Below are 15,225 nucleotides of genomic sequence, written 5' to 3'. Positions count from 1 at the left end.
TCGTGACCTAGAGTTCTAGAAGCCCACGAGCTCAAGAGAATGGCCCTGCTCCTTTGGTGGCACCGTTGGCTCAATGGCAAGCGCCATCTTGGTTATTTTCAATAGTCTCATTCGATGCTTTGAATATCCCCTGAGTTGGATCAACCTACTCTGCACTTGGCATATCCCAGCTTGTCAATAACTCTTTTTCTGGGGATGATAACTTTAATCGTACCTGCATTGATCGACTGAAACCTGGCGAAGCCTTACAAGGCAGTGAAGACAACGGCTGGCTACTCCAAATTATTTTATGCTTTACACATCGTATGTTTTTTTGAATAATCTCCTCATTCTCTAAATGTGGATTGTTATTGCACAAAAAAGCTTTTGTGAAACATTACCATTCATTGCCAAGAACATGGCTGTCGAGCTGAAAGAATACACATGATCGGCTTGCCTAAAATCATACTTCGGTAAGGGGAAACAGGATTTTAGAGGCGTAAAATCTTTCTGAAATTATGCAGGTACGATGTTGATATTCGACCTGTCGCACAGGAAGTTCAGACACTGAATGGCATATCGACTGTTCTATCGTTCAATTTGTCCACAGTAAATCAGCCCTCTATGATCTATTACCTCGCAGTTTTTGGAGCCAATATTATCATGCGGAGAAGTAAGAAGAAGGAATTGTTATTTCCTTGCGTATATATTGTGCTCTCTCCGGTCTTTCTGTCCCCCTTCATCTTTTCACTATCGTCACTCGTTTCTCCTTCAGTCACTCTTTATCAAACACACTCGTTTTTAAACGTTTTCACATATAAATTCTCTTAATATATTCCAACTACCTAACCCTTACCATAATGAAGTTTGCCACTGGTGGCCTATTGGCTAGTCTTACTGCTTCTGTTCTTGCAGAAGACCTACTTTTTGTGGATAATTTCGAGTTCAAAGAGTTTGCGGAGGCAACATCTGTCCTTGGATACACTACCAAGGTGGTTAGCGAAGCACAATGGAAAACGATGACAACAGCCGAGTTTGCCGCTTTCAAAGCGATTGTCATTGCCGATCCAGATTGTTCAACGTCACCAAGCGATGTTCAATTCTTGACTGATACCAAGAACACTTGGGGGCCAGCAGTCCAAGGGAACATAGTTATTATCGGTAAGAACACCCAAACGAGTTCGAAAGTAAGACGAACCTACTAACTCGAATATCAGGCACGGATCCTACCTTTCACTTCTCAGCTCAACCTGGTGCCAAAGTTCTAATTGATAACTCCATCAAATTCGCAGCATCTGCGAAGAGTCTTGCTGGTACTCAACAGACTGGTCTCTACTACGCGTTGTCTTGTTATTATAGTAATGTGGATTCTGCGAAAGTAGAATCGCTCTCTTACTTTGGAGACTTCACTGTTCGAGGAAATCTTGCTTGTTACGACAAAGCTCACATTGTTGCATCCTCACCTGCTCTCGGAACTCTTAATGATGCTGCACTATCCAGTTGGTCTTGTAGTGTTCATGAAGCCTTCTCCAGCTATCCATCGGTCGGAATCAATGGATTCCAGGCTCTTGCTATTGCTCAAGATGTTATTGGTGTCGGATCGCAAACTTTCGGTGACAAGACAATTGGACTACCATATATCATCAGTCGTGGTGCGACCCCAGCTGGATGTGGCGATGGAAAATGGGATGCATCATTGAACGAAGAGTGTGATGATGGAAACACTGTTTCTGGTGATGGGTGCTCTGCAAGTTGCAAATGTGAATCTGGTCGCCCAACTGGTGATGGACATTGTCTTCCGGCTTTGGCACCAAACACAACAACTCCTGTTTATACTCCATCGCATTCTGCCACTCTTCCACCCCATATACCATCAGGATCTAGTGGAGTTCCTGTACCATATGGCAACAAAACTATCATTTCAACTATTGATCATAACAGGACTGTCACTGCTACCATTCATGATATCTCAACTGTTACCACGTAAGTAATCACTTTGAGTGGATAGTTATGTACTAACTTGTCTCTAGAACTTTCATTCCTCCTCCATATGTAACTCCGGCATGCCCAACAGGAGACAAGATAGTTGGTGTTGAAATTGTTGTCTATGTTTCCATCATTGAATCATGTCATACTATTGGAGACAAGACTGGTTCGTAAAATTATTTTCTTTCACTGAGATCATCACTAACATATCAAACAGTTACTTCATATATCACAAGTGATTGCTCCACTGAACAGAAGCCGATTTGGAGTACATCAACTGTAGGATATCCTTGCTACGCATGTGCCTTATCTAGTGCCGGTGTCCCCTGCCCAACGGGTGGGTTCATCACAGCCACTACAACATCATGCCACGAAACTGCAGTCCCAACTTCATACACTTGGACTCCGGTTCCACCTACCATTCTCCCATGCAAGACGTGTCTTCCATACACCATGCCAACATGTCCAGTATATAGCACACTTCCACCGTCATCTATCTACGTTATCCCGGTCCCAACTCTTGGAACTCACTCCGAACCAGTTAGTCGTGTCCCTGAGACTTCTATCTATGTACCTGCTCCATCTCCAGTTACATATACCACTTCTATCTACGGAGTTGGTGTCACAACTTATATCACTTACCCAGCTGGCCCAACCGCAACTGCAATTGTCTCAGAAGTCGAAGGTGTCATTACTACAATCATCACATATATTGCTCCGACACCAGCCCCAACACACGCCACAACTATAGTCCCTGTTTGCCCACCTGGTGGATGTAAGCCAGTGCCTTCTACTGTTGTTCCGGTAGGGCCTGTCGGAACCACTTCAATCTTGGGTCATTCCACTTATGTACCATTCACAGGGGCAGCTGCCCGTATTGTCAATGTCAATGTGGCGATGATGGTGGGTGTTGTAGGTGGTATTTTTGGATTAGTGATCGTTTTGTAGATTGGACATTTGAAGGATGTGAATTGGAATTTTGAATGATTAATGTTGTGAATGGATTGGATAGGAAGGCGTCTGGTAATTTTCGATGGATTTGGAAGGTACATGGCATGAAGAGAAGCAAACTACCTTGTGCAAATGACTTCAGGGAGAGACGTATTTATTCATTTCGTACCGACTTGCGAAGGTCTTCCGCTTTCTGTTTCTTGAGAGAAGAAGGGGGGCCATTGCAGTTGGTTTACTTATCTTTTTTATGGACGATTTTTGACTTTAGTGGGTGGAATGGATAGGTAATAGATATACATCGTTCATTAATTCAATAGTGAGGTGTTGGGAAATGAAGAGCAGTATACTTAAATGTCTCATGAATCTGTCTTTGTCCATTTGTTTATTCATTACTTGTATTATGTGTCTGTGTCTCATAGTCTACGTGTACACGCGTGAGATCTCGAAAATCTGGGAGTGTTGTAATAACAATAGTGCTTATCAGATTTTACAAGCCAAGATTTTGGAATTTCTTATAGTTCTATGAATCTTTTCATTTGATAAAGAATTGTGATTTTACAACTCGATCAAAATACACACAGTATATTAAGATACTGAAAATCAAAATCCTCATTCTTGATATTTGCTCGCACTTTTTCTATTCCGTTGTCCGCCCTAAGCGGGGCTGTGGTGATCAGCGGAGCAGTGCTGCTGGGTGGGGTGGACCAACCTCGGCAAAGTTTCGAGGTATAATTTGTTACAAGTTCACATTTCTTCTTCATTCACACCTTTGTGTTTCAAGATTGTATATATATTTACCCTCAATGCCAGTTTAGTGTGCCTTTGTTTTATCAAATGGTACAGACATTGTCTGAACAGCTGGCGCTCAATTGACTTTATCTGAAAATTACAGAACACAACTTCACCATTGACCAACAACAACACACGTCATGGAATCGGATTCCTTATTCACATCCTTCCCCGGAAAACATCTCTGGATCTCCGGTGCCGTAGCTTTAAATTTGATCCGTATCCCCTTTTGGCTTATCTACTATGTTCCTTCCATTACCCGCCCCTCGCCAAAATGGACCTATACCCAAGCTCTCCGCGTCCGGATCATTAAAGCGTTTGTCAAATCCGTCTCAGTCACCAAATCAGCTACCATTATCAATCTCCTCCCAGGCGCCGAGGGGTCACGATTCCTGACCATCCACCCTGCTTCATCCTCCCGCTACCAAGGAGTCACTATAACAAATCCCGAAATCAGACCAGAAATTATCGGTGGAACGTGGTATCCACACCAACCATCTTCAGGAGAAGTCGTCGAAGATGTAGTTCTTCATTTTCATGGAGGAGCATATGTGATTGGAGATGGACGAACACAAGATGCTGGATTTTGCGCAGAGACTTTGATTGCTAATAGCTCTGCTTCTTTTGTATTTTGTCCACAATACAGACTTGCTGCAACTCCGGCTGGAAGATTTCCAGCAGCGCTGCAGGATGCGATCACAAGTTTCTCATACTTAACCGAGACAATGGGAATTAAAGCGGAGAACATTGTTGTATCTGGGGATAGCGCGGGAGGAAACTTGACATTGGCTTTATTGAGATATCTACATGATAATCCAGACGCGGGTCTACCAAATCCAGGATGTGCATGGTTGTGGTCTCCCTGGCTCGATCCAGCTTCTACGATTCTCGAAGGAACTTTCCATGCTTCTCCACACACTCGTACCGACTATCTTGACGAGGGGTTTGGAATTTGGGGTGCCAAGGGATTAACGCCGCTAAAAGGAACAGGAGTGGAATTATCTCATCCGAATATTTCGTTTGTGGGAAATCCGTTTAAGAGTGCCACACCACTGTTTTTTAGTGCAGGGGAGTGTGAAGTACTTTTTGATGATATCGTGAAGGTTCATAATCAGTTCACGGAAGCGGGAAATAAGACGGAATTGCAGATTGACGAGGGGGCGGTGCATGATATTATTTTGATTGGAAACCTTTTAGGCTTCCAGGAAGAGGCAAAATTAGGGGCGAAGAGGGCAGGGGAATTTTGGGCGAGAAATAGATAGACAGGTTATGTTAATGAATTATAGGTTCGTAGAAATATGCTTTACAGTTTGTATTATATACCTGGTTAAATATTTGGATGTATATATTCTCATAGATTCGACATATTTGAACAACCACAAGCAAGGCATCTTTGGCTTGATCTGCGAGAAGAAATATTTTAACAAGATTGTTACTTGAACCTGACAAGACACAGAATTTTAGGACTTCAAGCCATTGATTCGAAATGAGAGGGATCCATCGAAAAGATTATTGGCAGAGCACCAGCGATAAAATGGAATCTCCGGGTGTATTTGAGTTTCTCCACTGTTGCATCGTACCGGCTCTGGATAGGGTCCTCACAGGCAGCTACGAGAATTTATTATTGGATTTGCAAATCGTAGCCAACCCTGTGATTCAAGGTAGCATATATGCTGCAAGTATACCATAAGTCTTGATATGCACTCTAAACTGCCATCATTGGGCTATTCTCATACATATTTTGTTGCTTCATCTTGCACCATCGAGACTAGATGCACTCGCCAAACTCAACAATCATCCTCTCATGCCCACCGCAGCACTAAGGCTTGAGAAATAATGATTACATCATTAATAGACCGAATAGTAAAGTATACTCTGCATACAGAGTTGAAGCCAAACTATTGGCTGTACTAAAATTTTGTCGACGTGAGTGGAGGTAAATGTGCAAATATAATCATCACGAAGTAGGGTGCGCTAGATGGAATATATTTGCGAATCGTGCTTGAAAGAGCGTATATTGCAATGTGGACGTGGACGGCTTAAATTGACCACGAAAACATGATGGCTCTGACAGTTTAGGTAGAATGAATCACGTCGAAAGCAGGCATGTCTAACAGACAGCAAACGACTGACATAAGTAATCCAGACAAAGTGAAAAGTCATGAAAATCCATGAAAACTCAATGATTCATAACGAAAAGATGATTGCAACATAGATCGGAAATCCTGTGATTTGCGAACTAAATTCGAAGTTCATATTCCACCTATGGATTGACTTCTGACTCGTATCCTAATTCAAACATGAGTGAAATGATTTTTCTTGATCTAATCAAGATCTCCTCCAATCAAGTATGTCTGACCTACTACCTAAGACGTCGTCGTATATGTTTTAACGATGTCTTTATTATTTGGTCATGACTTTATATCGCTCATATTGTCATCCGAGATGGTGAAGTATCTTTTTAAAGTCCACACAACTCGAAGCAGTTGAGCCAAAATTTGTGCAAGTATTCGAGTTCGAGATCGAGTTTAGTTCTGCGACCTCTCTTTCTTTCTCTTTTCCTCCTTCACAAATATCACCCTATAATTTACCATCATGTTCACCCGGAAGTCTCTTGACTCTCTTTTGTTCCCAATCGTCTAAGTCTTTCGCGGCGAGTCTCTGTAGTAGCGATGGATATCAGAACATTGCTCTCAAACACAAGTATATGATGGCACACTCACATAGTATTCTTCTTTCATATCCACTCGCCTTCCAGCCTTACCAATTCCTAGCTCCTCTTCTTTGCTTACTCTTCGCACACGTTTATCATGTTTCTCGTATCGAATAGCTGTGGCAGGAGTAAGAAAGAAAGATCCAGCTACCATAGTAGCAATAAATGGTAAACCGAAGAGGGCAAATGGATGTCTGGCTAAAGCGCTGCGATACCTTGCGGCGAGGGTATTTGACTCTGCCGCTCCGCGAAACTTCTTGCTTCCAAAGACTGCCATTTTATGATTCCCCTGGAGGAAATTGGATGTCCGCAGAACCAATGGCAAATGTTAGAAACAGTGGAATTGAGAACCCGAAAATTTTGAGTCGTTTTAATGAGGTACCGTACTTGTCGTCGCAATACGACAGGTGAGCCGATCGATGATTATGACCGAAAATCGCTAGAAGCCTTGAGATCACGTGCAAACGCGAAACTCTTAATTGTTTTTGACGAAACAACGCGTCGACAACTTCCTTTTTGCGATATTTCATCGATTTTGTGATATTTTATCAGCCAATCGCCAATCCTTGTGGAATCCACCGTGGTAATAGATGGTCATGAAAGGATGGCACCTCACGAGCCACCGACTGGCACACCAGGTCGTTGGGAAGCTCCTCCATCAACTATGGCTGCACAATTAATCAATAATCTCTCCACGAAAAAACAATCTCGACAAGTCGAACATGACGATTTACAGTCGCTCATGACTGAAGTTTCCTGTCGAGAGAATGATGCCTCCGATTTCACGGATCCCGAAGCTATGCTTGAGCACAAACATAAACTTCTATATGTTATCGCAAAAGTAGTTTTAGAGAAACTCAACAAAGATGACCCTTTCATGAATGTCCAAAACGTCATAAATCAAGCTTGTGAAGCCCTCGATGTTTTCATTTCCACGGTCAAAGATGTTCCAAATATACTTAACTATGTATCCACTCCGGATCGACCACTCAAATCACGCGGTCCAGAACCTCTCTGGATATGGCTATTCCCACGGGTTCTGGCTTGTCTGGGTCGTCGGAATTCTAGAAAGCTTACAGTAAAGATTGAGGCTTTCTTCTCTACCTCATTCGAGGTCGTCGCCAGATCTCCAAAACTTTGGGGTCTTAGTTCCAGCTTTTTTGCTTACCTCAAGGACAGTGTAACATGTAAGTACACAATCACACACACATCACTTAACACCCACTTATGTTTCCAGCTATTCTCAACATTCTTCAAGCCCTTAGTCTTGCTGCCCATGGAGGGGAAATGGATTTCATACTACCATCTGATCAATTCAAGATATCGTCATATTCCTTTAGTAGCGAGGACGATATGAGTGAAACATCTCTCCAATGCACATATAGCTTGCGCAGCAAAGAAGGCGCCATCCATCATGCTATATGCATTTTATCCATTTTGGTGAAGGTGTCTATCCAAGCTGCATCCTTTCAAGATGCAACTCCCGCTTTCCAAGACTACCTAGCATGGTTGTTTGATTCGTTCTACACATCCTACGAGTTGCAAAAGGTCTGGATATCTTCAGGGGACTCTGCGCAAGATTGCGAATCTCCAGCGATTTCTCTCTTCTGTGGCCTTCAGACACTTCTATCGTCAATTCAGAACTTGTTATCTGAGACTTTGGTTCGTAAGGGTTATGCCTACCTTACAATTATCGGAGCAGATATCATCGTAAATCCATCGAATATTATCGGCAAGGATGTTAACCTTGCTTTCTGTCGGACTTTATTGCATTTGGCAAACATCTGTAAAAAGTACGATTCGACATGTAGAATCATCCGTTTGTCCCTCCTCCCGAAGCTTCGCACCGTGCTTGATGACGAAGATGCGAGTATCATAGTTGGGAATGATTTCCAAGTATGTAACCTTTCTACCTTTCAGATTTTGGCTAATTATTCCATAGAATGCTGCAGCTACTTTGCTTTGGGCCTGCAGATCAGCAGAGAATGCTAATCTTGGGCTTGTTTTACCTCACATGAATTTTGATACTGATTCTTTAAATGCCGATCTCAATCTTCTTTTGTTGAAGGATATCAAAAGTCGATCAACCCAATCAGCTCCACCTAATAAACGTCGAAAAATACATTCAGAAGAGGGCCTTTTGCAAGAAATCATCGCCAAGCTATATTCTCTCTTCGGCGACCAGGAGGTTTTAGATATGGACGGGTTATGTCATCTAGCTGAGTTAGTATGATTGTTAATACTGCTTTCTTTCCTCTAACCTTTAGTAGGAGATGTTTTGCGGGGTTGACCGATCTTGACCAATGCAAGGCTATTGACTATTTATCTATGATACCATGTGCCGCATATGGCTCGTTGACAGTTACCCGAGACAAATATGAAAATATAGTCTCGTCTCAATGTTTTATCTGTGAAAAGCTTCCCCCCAGAGCCACAGCATTAGATGATGATTTATGCCAAAAAACAGGCAGCGAAGCAATCTTGATCCTTACTACGCTGATCAAGGCACCCGGCTTCCATGAGTCGCGACGATCAAGGGTCCTAGCAATGATAGCCGTCAAGGCCTTTGCCATACACTCTCGAGACGAGGAATTTTTCGACTTGGAATCTTCTGTAGTTGGACAGTGGTGCTTGAAATCTCTTCAGAGTTCCATGCGTGAGTTAAGAATCGCTGCAGGGTAAGTTATTGTCCACTACTGGAGTATAACGGAAATCTACTGATTAATGTAGTCGCACATTGCCAGAATTCCTCCAAGAAGAAAAGGCCCCAAAGGATCTTATCCTAAAGAACAGGACAAATGTACTGATTATCTTACGTGATCTATGCGAAAAGCCAAATCTTCATTGGCAAGAGACATGTGTTCTTGCCTGGGGTCAACTTGCAAGGTTTGTTCAATTAAATCATCTGCATTATTCTCATGCTTACAAGTTCAGGGTCTTGGTTGATGGCGAGCTGAATATTGTTCTTCTAAAGCTTGTTGAATATTTAGGCCATTCAAACCCAATCGTGTCGAATGCGGCCTACAATGAAGTAAGCTGGCTTATCCCGTTAGCAAATGGTTACTAACTTTTGTTTAGATATTGAAATTAGCAAATCGTAACGGAACTGTTGATAAGCCCGTCGAACGGTTGTTCAGTCCTTTCTGGGATAGTATCGCCATTGCTGCTGTGAAGGAACTACTTAGCCGACCACAAACTTCTCAGCTAATGGCGGATTTATTAGAGATCACGGTCTCTGAATTCCTTATCCTCACACAAGCATACACTCTACCATGGCTAGTTCTATGGCGCGATGGAAAGACTATCAAAAAGATTGCTTCAGCTCGGAACGAGGCACCTTGGCGAGTGTGTACGGACAGTGCCAATATTGTTCATATTATGGCGTTGCTGCTGCTGCAGGATGTGCAGAATATTGAAAGCCACACGATGTCTGTACTGAAATTTGTCTCTTCAGACTTCGAAAAACGAGGACTTGATTTTGCATTTCTTCTAAAAATGGATCCTTCGAGCACTTTTCTTCATCTTCTCAAGGTAGCCGGGTATGCGGACAACAGTAAAAAATCAAGGGTATGTAAGCTTTCTTTGCTTATATACACTGAGAACTAATTCTCTTAGATCCGACTTGCTTTGCAATTCCTCGTCGAGAATGTTCAAAGTCCAGATCAAAACCGAAAGAAGAACAACCCAATGGCAGCATTTTTAGAGCAGCACAACCTTGGCCTCGTAACTCGCATATCCGAAGTCGTGAATGATAATAGGGATGAACAGTCCAGTTTTGAGAAGAAACGAAACGTGAAAGCGATTGAAGAGATGGTGACAATTGGCAAGACCTACACTGGGGCTGCTCGACCACAAGTAACGATATCCCACTCATTTTACCTTCACATGTTAACTAACCATATCTAGATATGCGCTTGCTTACAGTCCGCATTGGCCCAGAAAGACCTTCAATCCTCAGCCTTCTCAGCGTGGTCAGCTATGCTCAGATATCTCGGCGATGATGATGTAGAATGGATGCTTGAAAGCACCTTCGTTACTATAATCCAGTATTGGGAATCTTTTGACGACTATACCAAAAAAGCAGCAGAGGAAACCTTACAATATCTTTTGAGAGACCGCGCCCGTCTTATTCGAAATAGAATAGTTGAGCTACCATCGCTCTCCAGCATCCCGCAGCTTCAAGATATAGAGCACAAGCTTAACACCATAAGGAGACCGACAGATGTCGGTAATGCATTTCAGATATTCAGCCGTCGGATACAACATGAAACGGCTGGGGTTGTCGCACAGGCTTTGTCCGAGTTAAAAGGTTTACTTCAAGAGCAGCAGTCGTTTCTTCAGGCGTCAGCTGTGAGTGAACAGCCTGACGTGGTTATTGGTAAGCTTGTGCGTTCAATCATGGATGCATGTGTTAAGTTCAACGAATCTCATCATGATATTGCTAAGCTTTCAGGGGAGTGTATCGGTTTGATAGGCTGTCTTGATCCCAACAGAGTTGAAGCCGTTAGAGACCAACGGGAAATGGTGGTTGTCATGAATTTTCATGACCCTGAGGAAACTACAGATTTCCTTTTATTTCTCTTGGAAGAGGTTATCATCAAAGCATTTTTATCTGCAACCGATACAACCTTACAAGGTTTTTTATCTTTCGTTATGCAAGAATTATTATCGAAGGGTGGGTTCGCAGACGTCTGCGCACCAACTTTGAGAGGTGCCCATAAAGATCCAAATAATCCACTTTGCAAAAAGTGGGAGTCTCTTCCGGAAAGTGTTCAGGCAACACTTACACCTTTCCTCAGCTCGATGTTCTCGGTATTGAAAATGGAAGTTCCAACTACTACGTATCCCATATTTCGACCTGATAGTTCTCAGCCCAACCGGATAAATAAGTACAATAATTGGCTGAAAACATTCGTTCTTGATCTCTTACAGAAACCCAAAAACCCCAACGCAGAATTGATATTTCCTCCTTTGTGTCGAGCTATCCGAATCAAAGATCTTTCTGTAGCAAGTTTTCTCTTGCCATACTTAATTTTACACATAGTTATAGAAGGATCGGACGAAGAGAGAGGAAATATTGGTGCAGAATTGCTTGGGATCTTGAAGTATCGGCCGACTTCAACGTCACATGTCAAGCAAGAGGAGTTAAGATTATGCAGCGAGGTAAGCGACCCATCCTCAAAATTCAGTTTATATTTTTAACACAGCGACGCAGGCCGTTTTTAGAGTCCTTGATTACCTTTCCCGCTGGATACAAGCGAAGCAGATGATAGTCCATCGGGAAATACGAGCTGGAATTCCCGATGGCCCGGAGCAAATTGAAAAGGTGACCAAGCTTATCGAAAGTATTCCTGCTGAAATCGTTTCAGCTCGGGCTATACAGTGTAAGTCATACTCTAGAGCTTTGTTCAATTGGGAGCAGCATATACGTCATATTCGTGAAACGAAGAAGCAGGATGCTTCGGGAGAGGTTTCAGATCTAGAGCGATTGCAAGAGATATATACCCAGATAGATGAGCCTGATGGTATTGAAGGAATATCGGCACATCTACATGTGTTGGATATTGACCAAATAGTTCTCGGTCATCGCAAAGCAGGGCGCTGGACAGCTGCACAAGGTTGGTATGAGATTAAGCTTGCAGAAGACCCTGAAGATGTTGACGTTCAGCTCAATCTTCTGACATGCTTAAAGGAGTCTGGACAACATGGTAAACTCAAATATCATTTGATTTTCTCGACTACTGCTAACTAGTCATAGATGTTTTACTTAATTATGTCGAAGGAATGCATACTGCCACCAAAACAGTAGGAAAACTATTGCCCTTTGCCACAGAGGCTTCGTGGGCAACAGGGAGGTGGGCTGCCTTGCAAAAATATACATCAATTGCTGGTCGGGATTTAGAGGAAGACTTTAACGTCAGCATTGGCAAAGCACTGCTAGCTTTACACGAGAAAGAGACGACGAGATTTGTTTCAACTATTGAGGATCTCAGAGAACAGATTACTTGCTCCTTGTCGAGAGCTACTACCTCATCGATTGGATCTTGCCACGATCCCATGCTAAAACTCCATGTGCTCACCGAGTTAGAAATGATTGCTGGTGTCGATTACACTGAACCGATACCAAAGGAAGAGCTCCTCGAATCACTCGACCGTCGTCTCGAAACAATTGGTGGTTATTTGAACGATAAGCAATATTTATTGGGCATAAGAAGAGCCGCCATGCAGTTATCTAGGTAAGTCACATACTCATGATGCTCAATTTTCCTTCCTTTGCACCAACGCATCTGACTTTCACACAGTCTTGAATTTACAAAAGGAGATCTTGCTTCTGCCTGGTTGACTAGTGCGCGCCTTGCTAGAAAAGGAAACGCAATTCATCAATCTTTCAACGCTGTTCTTCACGCCTCACAACTCGGTGATGATTCGGCCAAAATAGAACATGCACGACTTCTATGGAAGGAAGATCAGCATCGAAAAGCGATTCAAAGTCTTCAGGGCGCAATAGACAGTAATGCTTTCATGTCTCACAATGAGATAAACAAGGCATCTTTAGGAAGTGTTGACAACACACATCGGAAACAACAGCAGAATCTCCTCGAAGCAAGGGCTCATCTTCTACTTGCGAAGTGGCTTGACCGTGCTGGCCAAACAAACTCGTCCGCCCTACGCGCCCAATATCAACTAGCTGCAAAGACCCACAACGCATGGGAGAAGGGCCATTATTATCTGGGACGTCACTATAATAAGTTATTGGAATCATCCAGTAATTTACCATTCGAAAGACAAGATGATAGCTATCTCTCTGGAGAGACCGCGTCGCTAGTCATTTCAAACTACCTACGCTCATTAGGTCATGGTACCAAGTATGTCCACCAAACTCTCCCTCGTATATTAACACTTTGGTTGGATCTTGGAACGCAACTCAGTCAAAAGATTGATCCAAAGCGTCATTCTCAAGAGTTTGTCAGCAAGATGACTCAATTACGAAAGAAGACATTAGATGATCTTCACATTCGATTTAAGAAATACATCTCCAAAATGCCAGCCTATATATTTTATACAGCTTTACCACAAATTGTATCAAGAATTACTCATCCACACCGGGAGGTAAATCACTTCCTTCAGTTGATTATGCTAAAAGTTGTATCGGCACATCCCCAACAATCACTTTGGAGTGTTTTGGCTTTAAGTACTTCAACGCAACTGGATCGCCGAACTAAGGGGATGGAATTACTCACAAAATTGCCAAACGTCTCTGTGAAAGCCGATCATAGTTCCATAGACATCAGGGCTCTAATCAGAAGTGGACAAGCTCTCACTACCGAAATTTTGAGGCTTTGCGAAGCTGGAGATTTTAAAGAAGCAAGAGTGTTCAGATCAAGTTTATCCAAAGATCTACAATTCAAACACAAGGTCTTGCCAAGTGCGCTTGCTTGCCCAGTGGAAGCCGCGTTGACAGCGAGCCTGCCGACTCTCACAGATAAAGTAGCAACGCACAAAGCTTTCTCTCGCGATGTCATTACAATCAATTCTTTTGAAGATGACGTGCTGGTGTTAAATTCTTTGGCAAAACCCAAGCGAGTAAGAGCTCTGGCATCCAATGGACAGCACTATGGTCTTCTTTTCAAACCAAAGGATGACCTTCGTATGGATCAGCGTCTTCAAGAATTCAATGGCATGATGAATAGGTCTCTAAAGCGTGATGCAGAATCAAGTAGACGCCAATTGTATGTCAAGACTTATGCTGTAACACCTTTAAATGAGGAATGTGGAATCATAGAATGGATAGAAGGACTCCAAACACTTCGAAAAATACTTACAGATCTATACGGAGCGCAGGGGAAACGAATCAATTATACGGAACTCGGTATGTATTGCGAGGAAGCAATGAAAAGCGAGAAGCAACTCCCATTCTTCACGGAAAAGGTTCTTGGCGAATTTAAGCCTGTATTCCATAAATGGTTTGTCAAGCAATTCCCTGAGCCCTCAGCTTGGTTTGCCGCTAGACTTCGTTATACTCGGTCATGTGCTGTTATGTCTATGGTTGGCACAATTCTAGGTCTAGGAGATCGCCATACGGAAAACATCCTTTTCGAGGAAGGAAACGGAGGAACTTTTCACGTAGATTTCAATTGTCTGTTTGAAAAGGGTAAAACGTTTGCAAAGCCTGAACAAGTTCCTTTCCGCTTGACCCATAACATGGTTGACGCAATGGGTATGTACGGCTACGAAGGGCCATTCCGCAAATCCTCAGAACTCACAATAAAGCTACTACGTCAGCACGAAGAAACTCTGATGACAATTCTTGAGGCTTTCATTTATGATCCAACACTTGATCTCATGAAGAGAGTTGATAAGAAGAAGAGGGAGATAGCAAATGAAGGGATGCTGAGTGGCCAAAAGGTGTTGGATGTTATTCAGAGAAAGTTGAAAGGATTGTTACCTGGGGAAAGTGTTCCGCTCAGTGTGGAGGGTTATGTTGATGAGTTAATTAAACAAGCCACAGACCCGAGAAGATTGACGGCTATGTATATCGGGTGGTCTGCGTTCTTTTAAGGCTGATGGGATCATAACAAATGTATATGGGATAGGGCTACGTCCTCTTATGATGTATTAATAGATAATAGATATCAAATCACATCACACGGTTACAGCCTAGCACAAATTATCTGCCTATCTAGCGCAGTTACAATGACAGTGAGAAGTAATTGATATTTATGTTGCTATAACATAGATTATGTCTTCACTCTGCCTATTCGTTGTTGTTACATGAATTCTTATATCTTCTTACGCAAGGCGTATTT

At 42.7% G+C, this 15,225-nt stretch overlaps 4 protein-coding genes across 4 annotated transcripts; 3 read left to right on the top strand and 1 right to left on the bottom strand.

The window, feature by feature from the left end:
• The first annotated feature begins 315 nt into the window (after window positions 1-315).
• On the top strand, window positions 316-3,257 carry BCIN_08g06280 (hypothetical protein). The gene is made up of 4 exons (XM_001550104.2): window positions 316-1,140; window positions 1,197-1,962; window positions 2,010-2,131; window positions 2,183-3,257. The coding sequence occupies exons 1-4, from the start codon at window positions 840-842 to the stop codon at window positions 2,911-2,913; spliced, it is 1,920 nt and encodes a 639-aa protein (XP_001550154.1). The 5' UTR covers window positions 316-839; the 3' UTR covers window positions 2,914-3,257.
• A 371-nt stretch (window positions 3,258-3,628) lies between these two features.
• BCIN_08g06270 (hypothetical protein) lies at window positions 3,629-5,181 on the top strand. The gene has a single exon (XM_001550105.2). The coding sequence runs from the start codon at window positions 3,846-3,848 to the stop codon at window positions 4,965-4,967; it is 1,122 nt and encodes a 373-aa protein (XP_001550155.1). The 5' UTR covers window positions 3,629-3,845; the 3' UTR covers window positions 4,968-5,181.
• Window positions 5,182-5,675: 494 nt separating this feature from the next.
• Window positions 5,676-6,836, bottom strand: Bccox16. Its single transcript, XM_001550107.2, has 2 exons — window positions 6,429-6,836; window positions 5,676-6,366 (listed from the first exon to the last, which is right to left on the bottom strand). Exons 1-2 carry the CDS (start codon window positions 6,693-6,695, stop codon window positions 6,286-6,288), a joined length of 348 nt encoding a protein of 115 aa, XP_001550157.1. The 5' UTR covers window positions 6,696-6,836; the 3' UTR covers window positions 5,676-6,285.
• Window positions 6,837-6,905: 69 nt separating this feature from the next.
• On the top strand, window positions 6,906-15,106 carry Bcmec1. The gene is made up of 12 exons (XM_024694761.1): window positions 6,906-7,605; window positions 7,656-8,314; window positions 8,361-8,641; window positions 8,689-9,096; window positions 9,149-9,304; window positions 9,353-9,449; window positions 9,497-9,985; window positions 10,034-10,273; window positions 10,325-11,581; window positions 11,634-12,126; window positions 12,177-12,654; window positions 12,721-15,106. Exons 1-12 carry the CDS (start codon window positions 7,023-7,025, stop codon window positions 14,975-14,977), a joined length of 7,398 nt encoding a protein of 2,465 aa, XP_024550554.1. The 5' UTR covers window positions 6,906-7,022; the 3' UTR covers window positions 14,978-15,106.
• Window positions 15,107-15,225: the final 119 nt, after the last annotated feature.

Source organism: Botrytis cinerea, chromosome 8 (genome assembly GCF_000143535.2).
Source record: "Botrytis cinerea B05.10 chromosome 8, complete sequence".
Classification (NCBI taxonomy): Eukaryota; Fungi; Ascomycota; class Leotiomycetes; order Helotiales; family Sclerotiniaceae; genus Botrytis; species Botrytis cinerea.
Note: the sequence above shows the minus strand (reverse complement) of the source record. Positions and strands in the feature narration are given on the sequence as shown.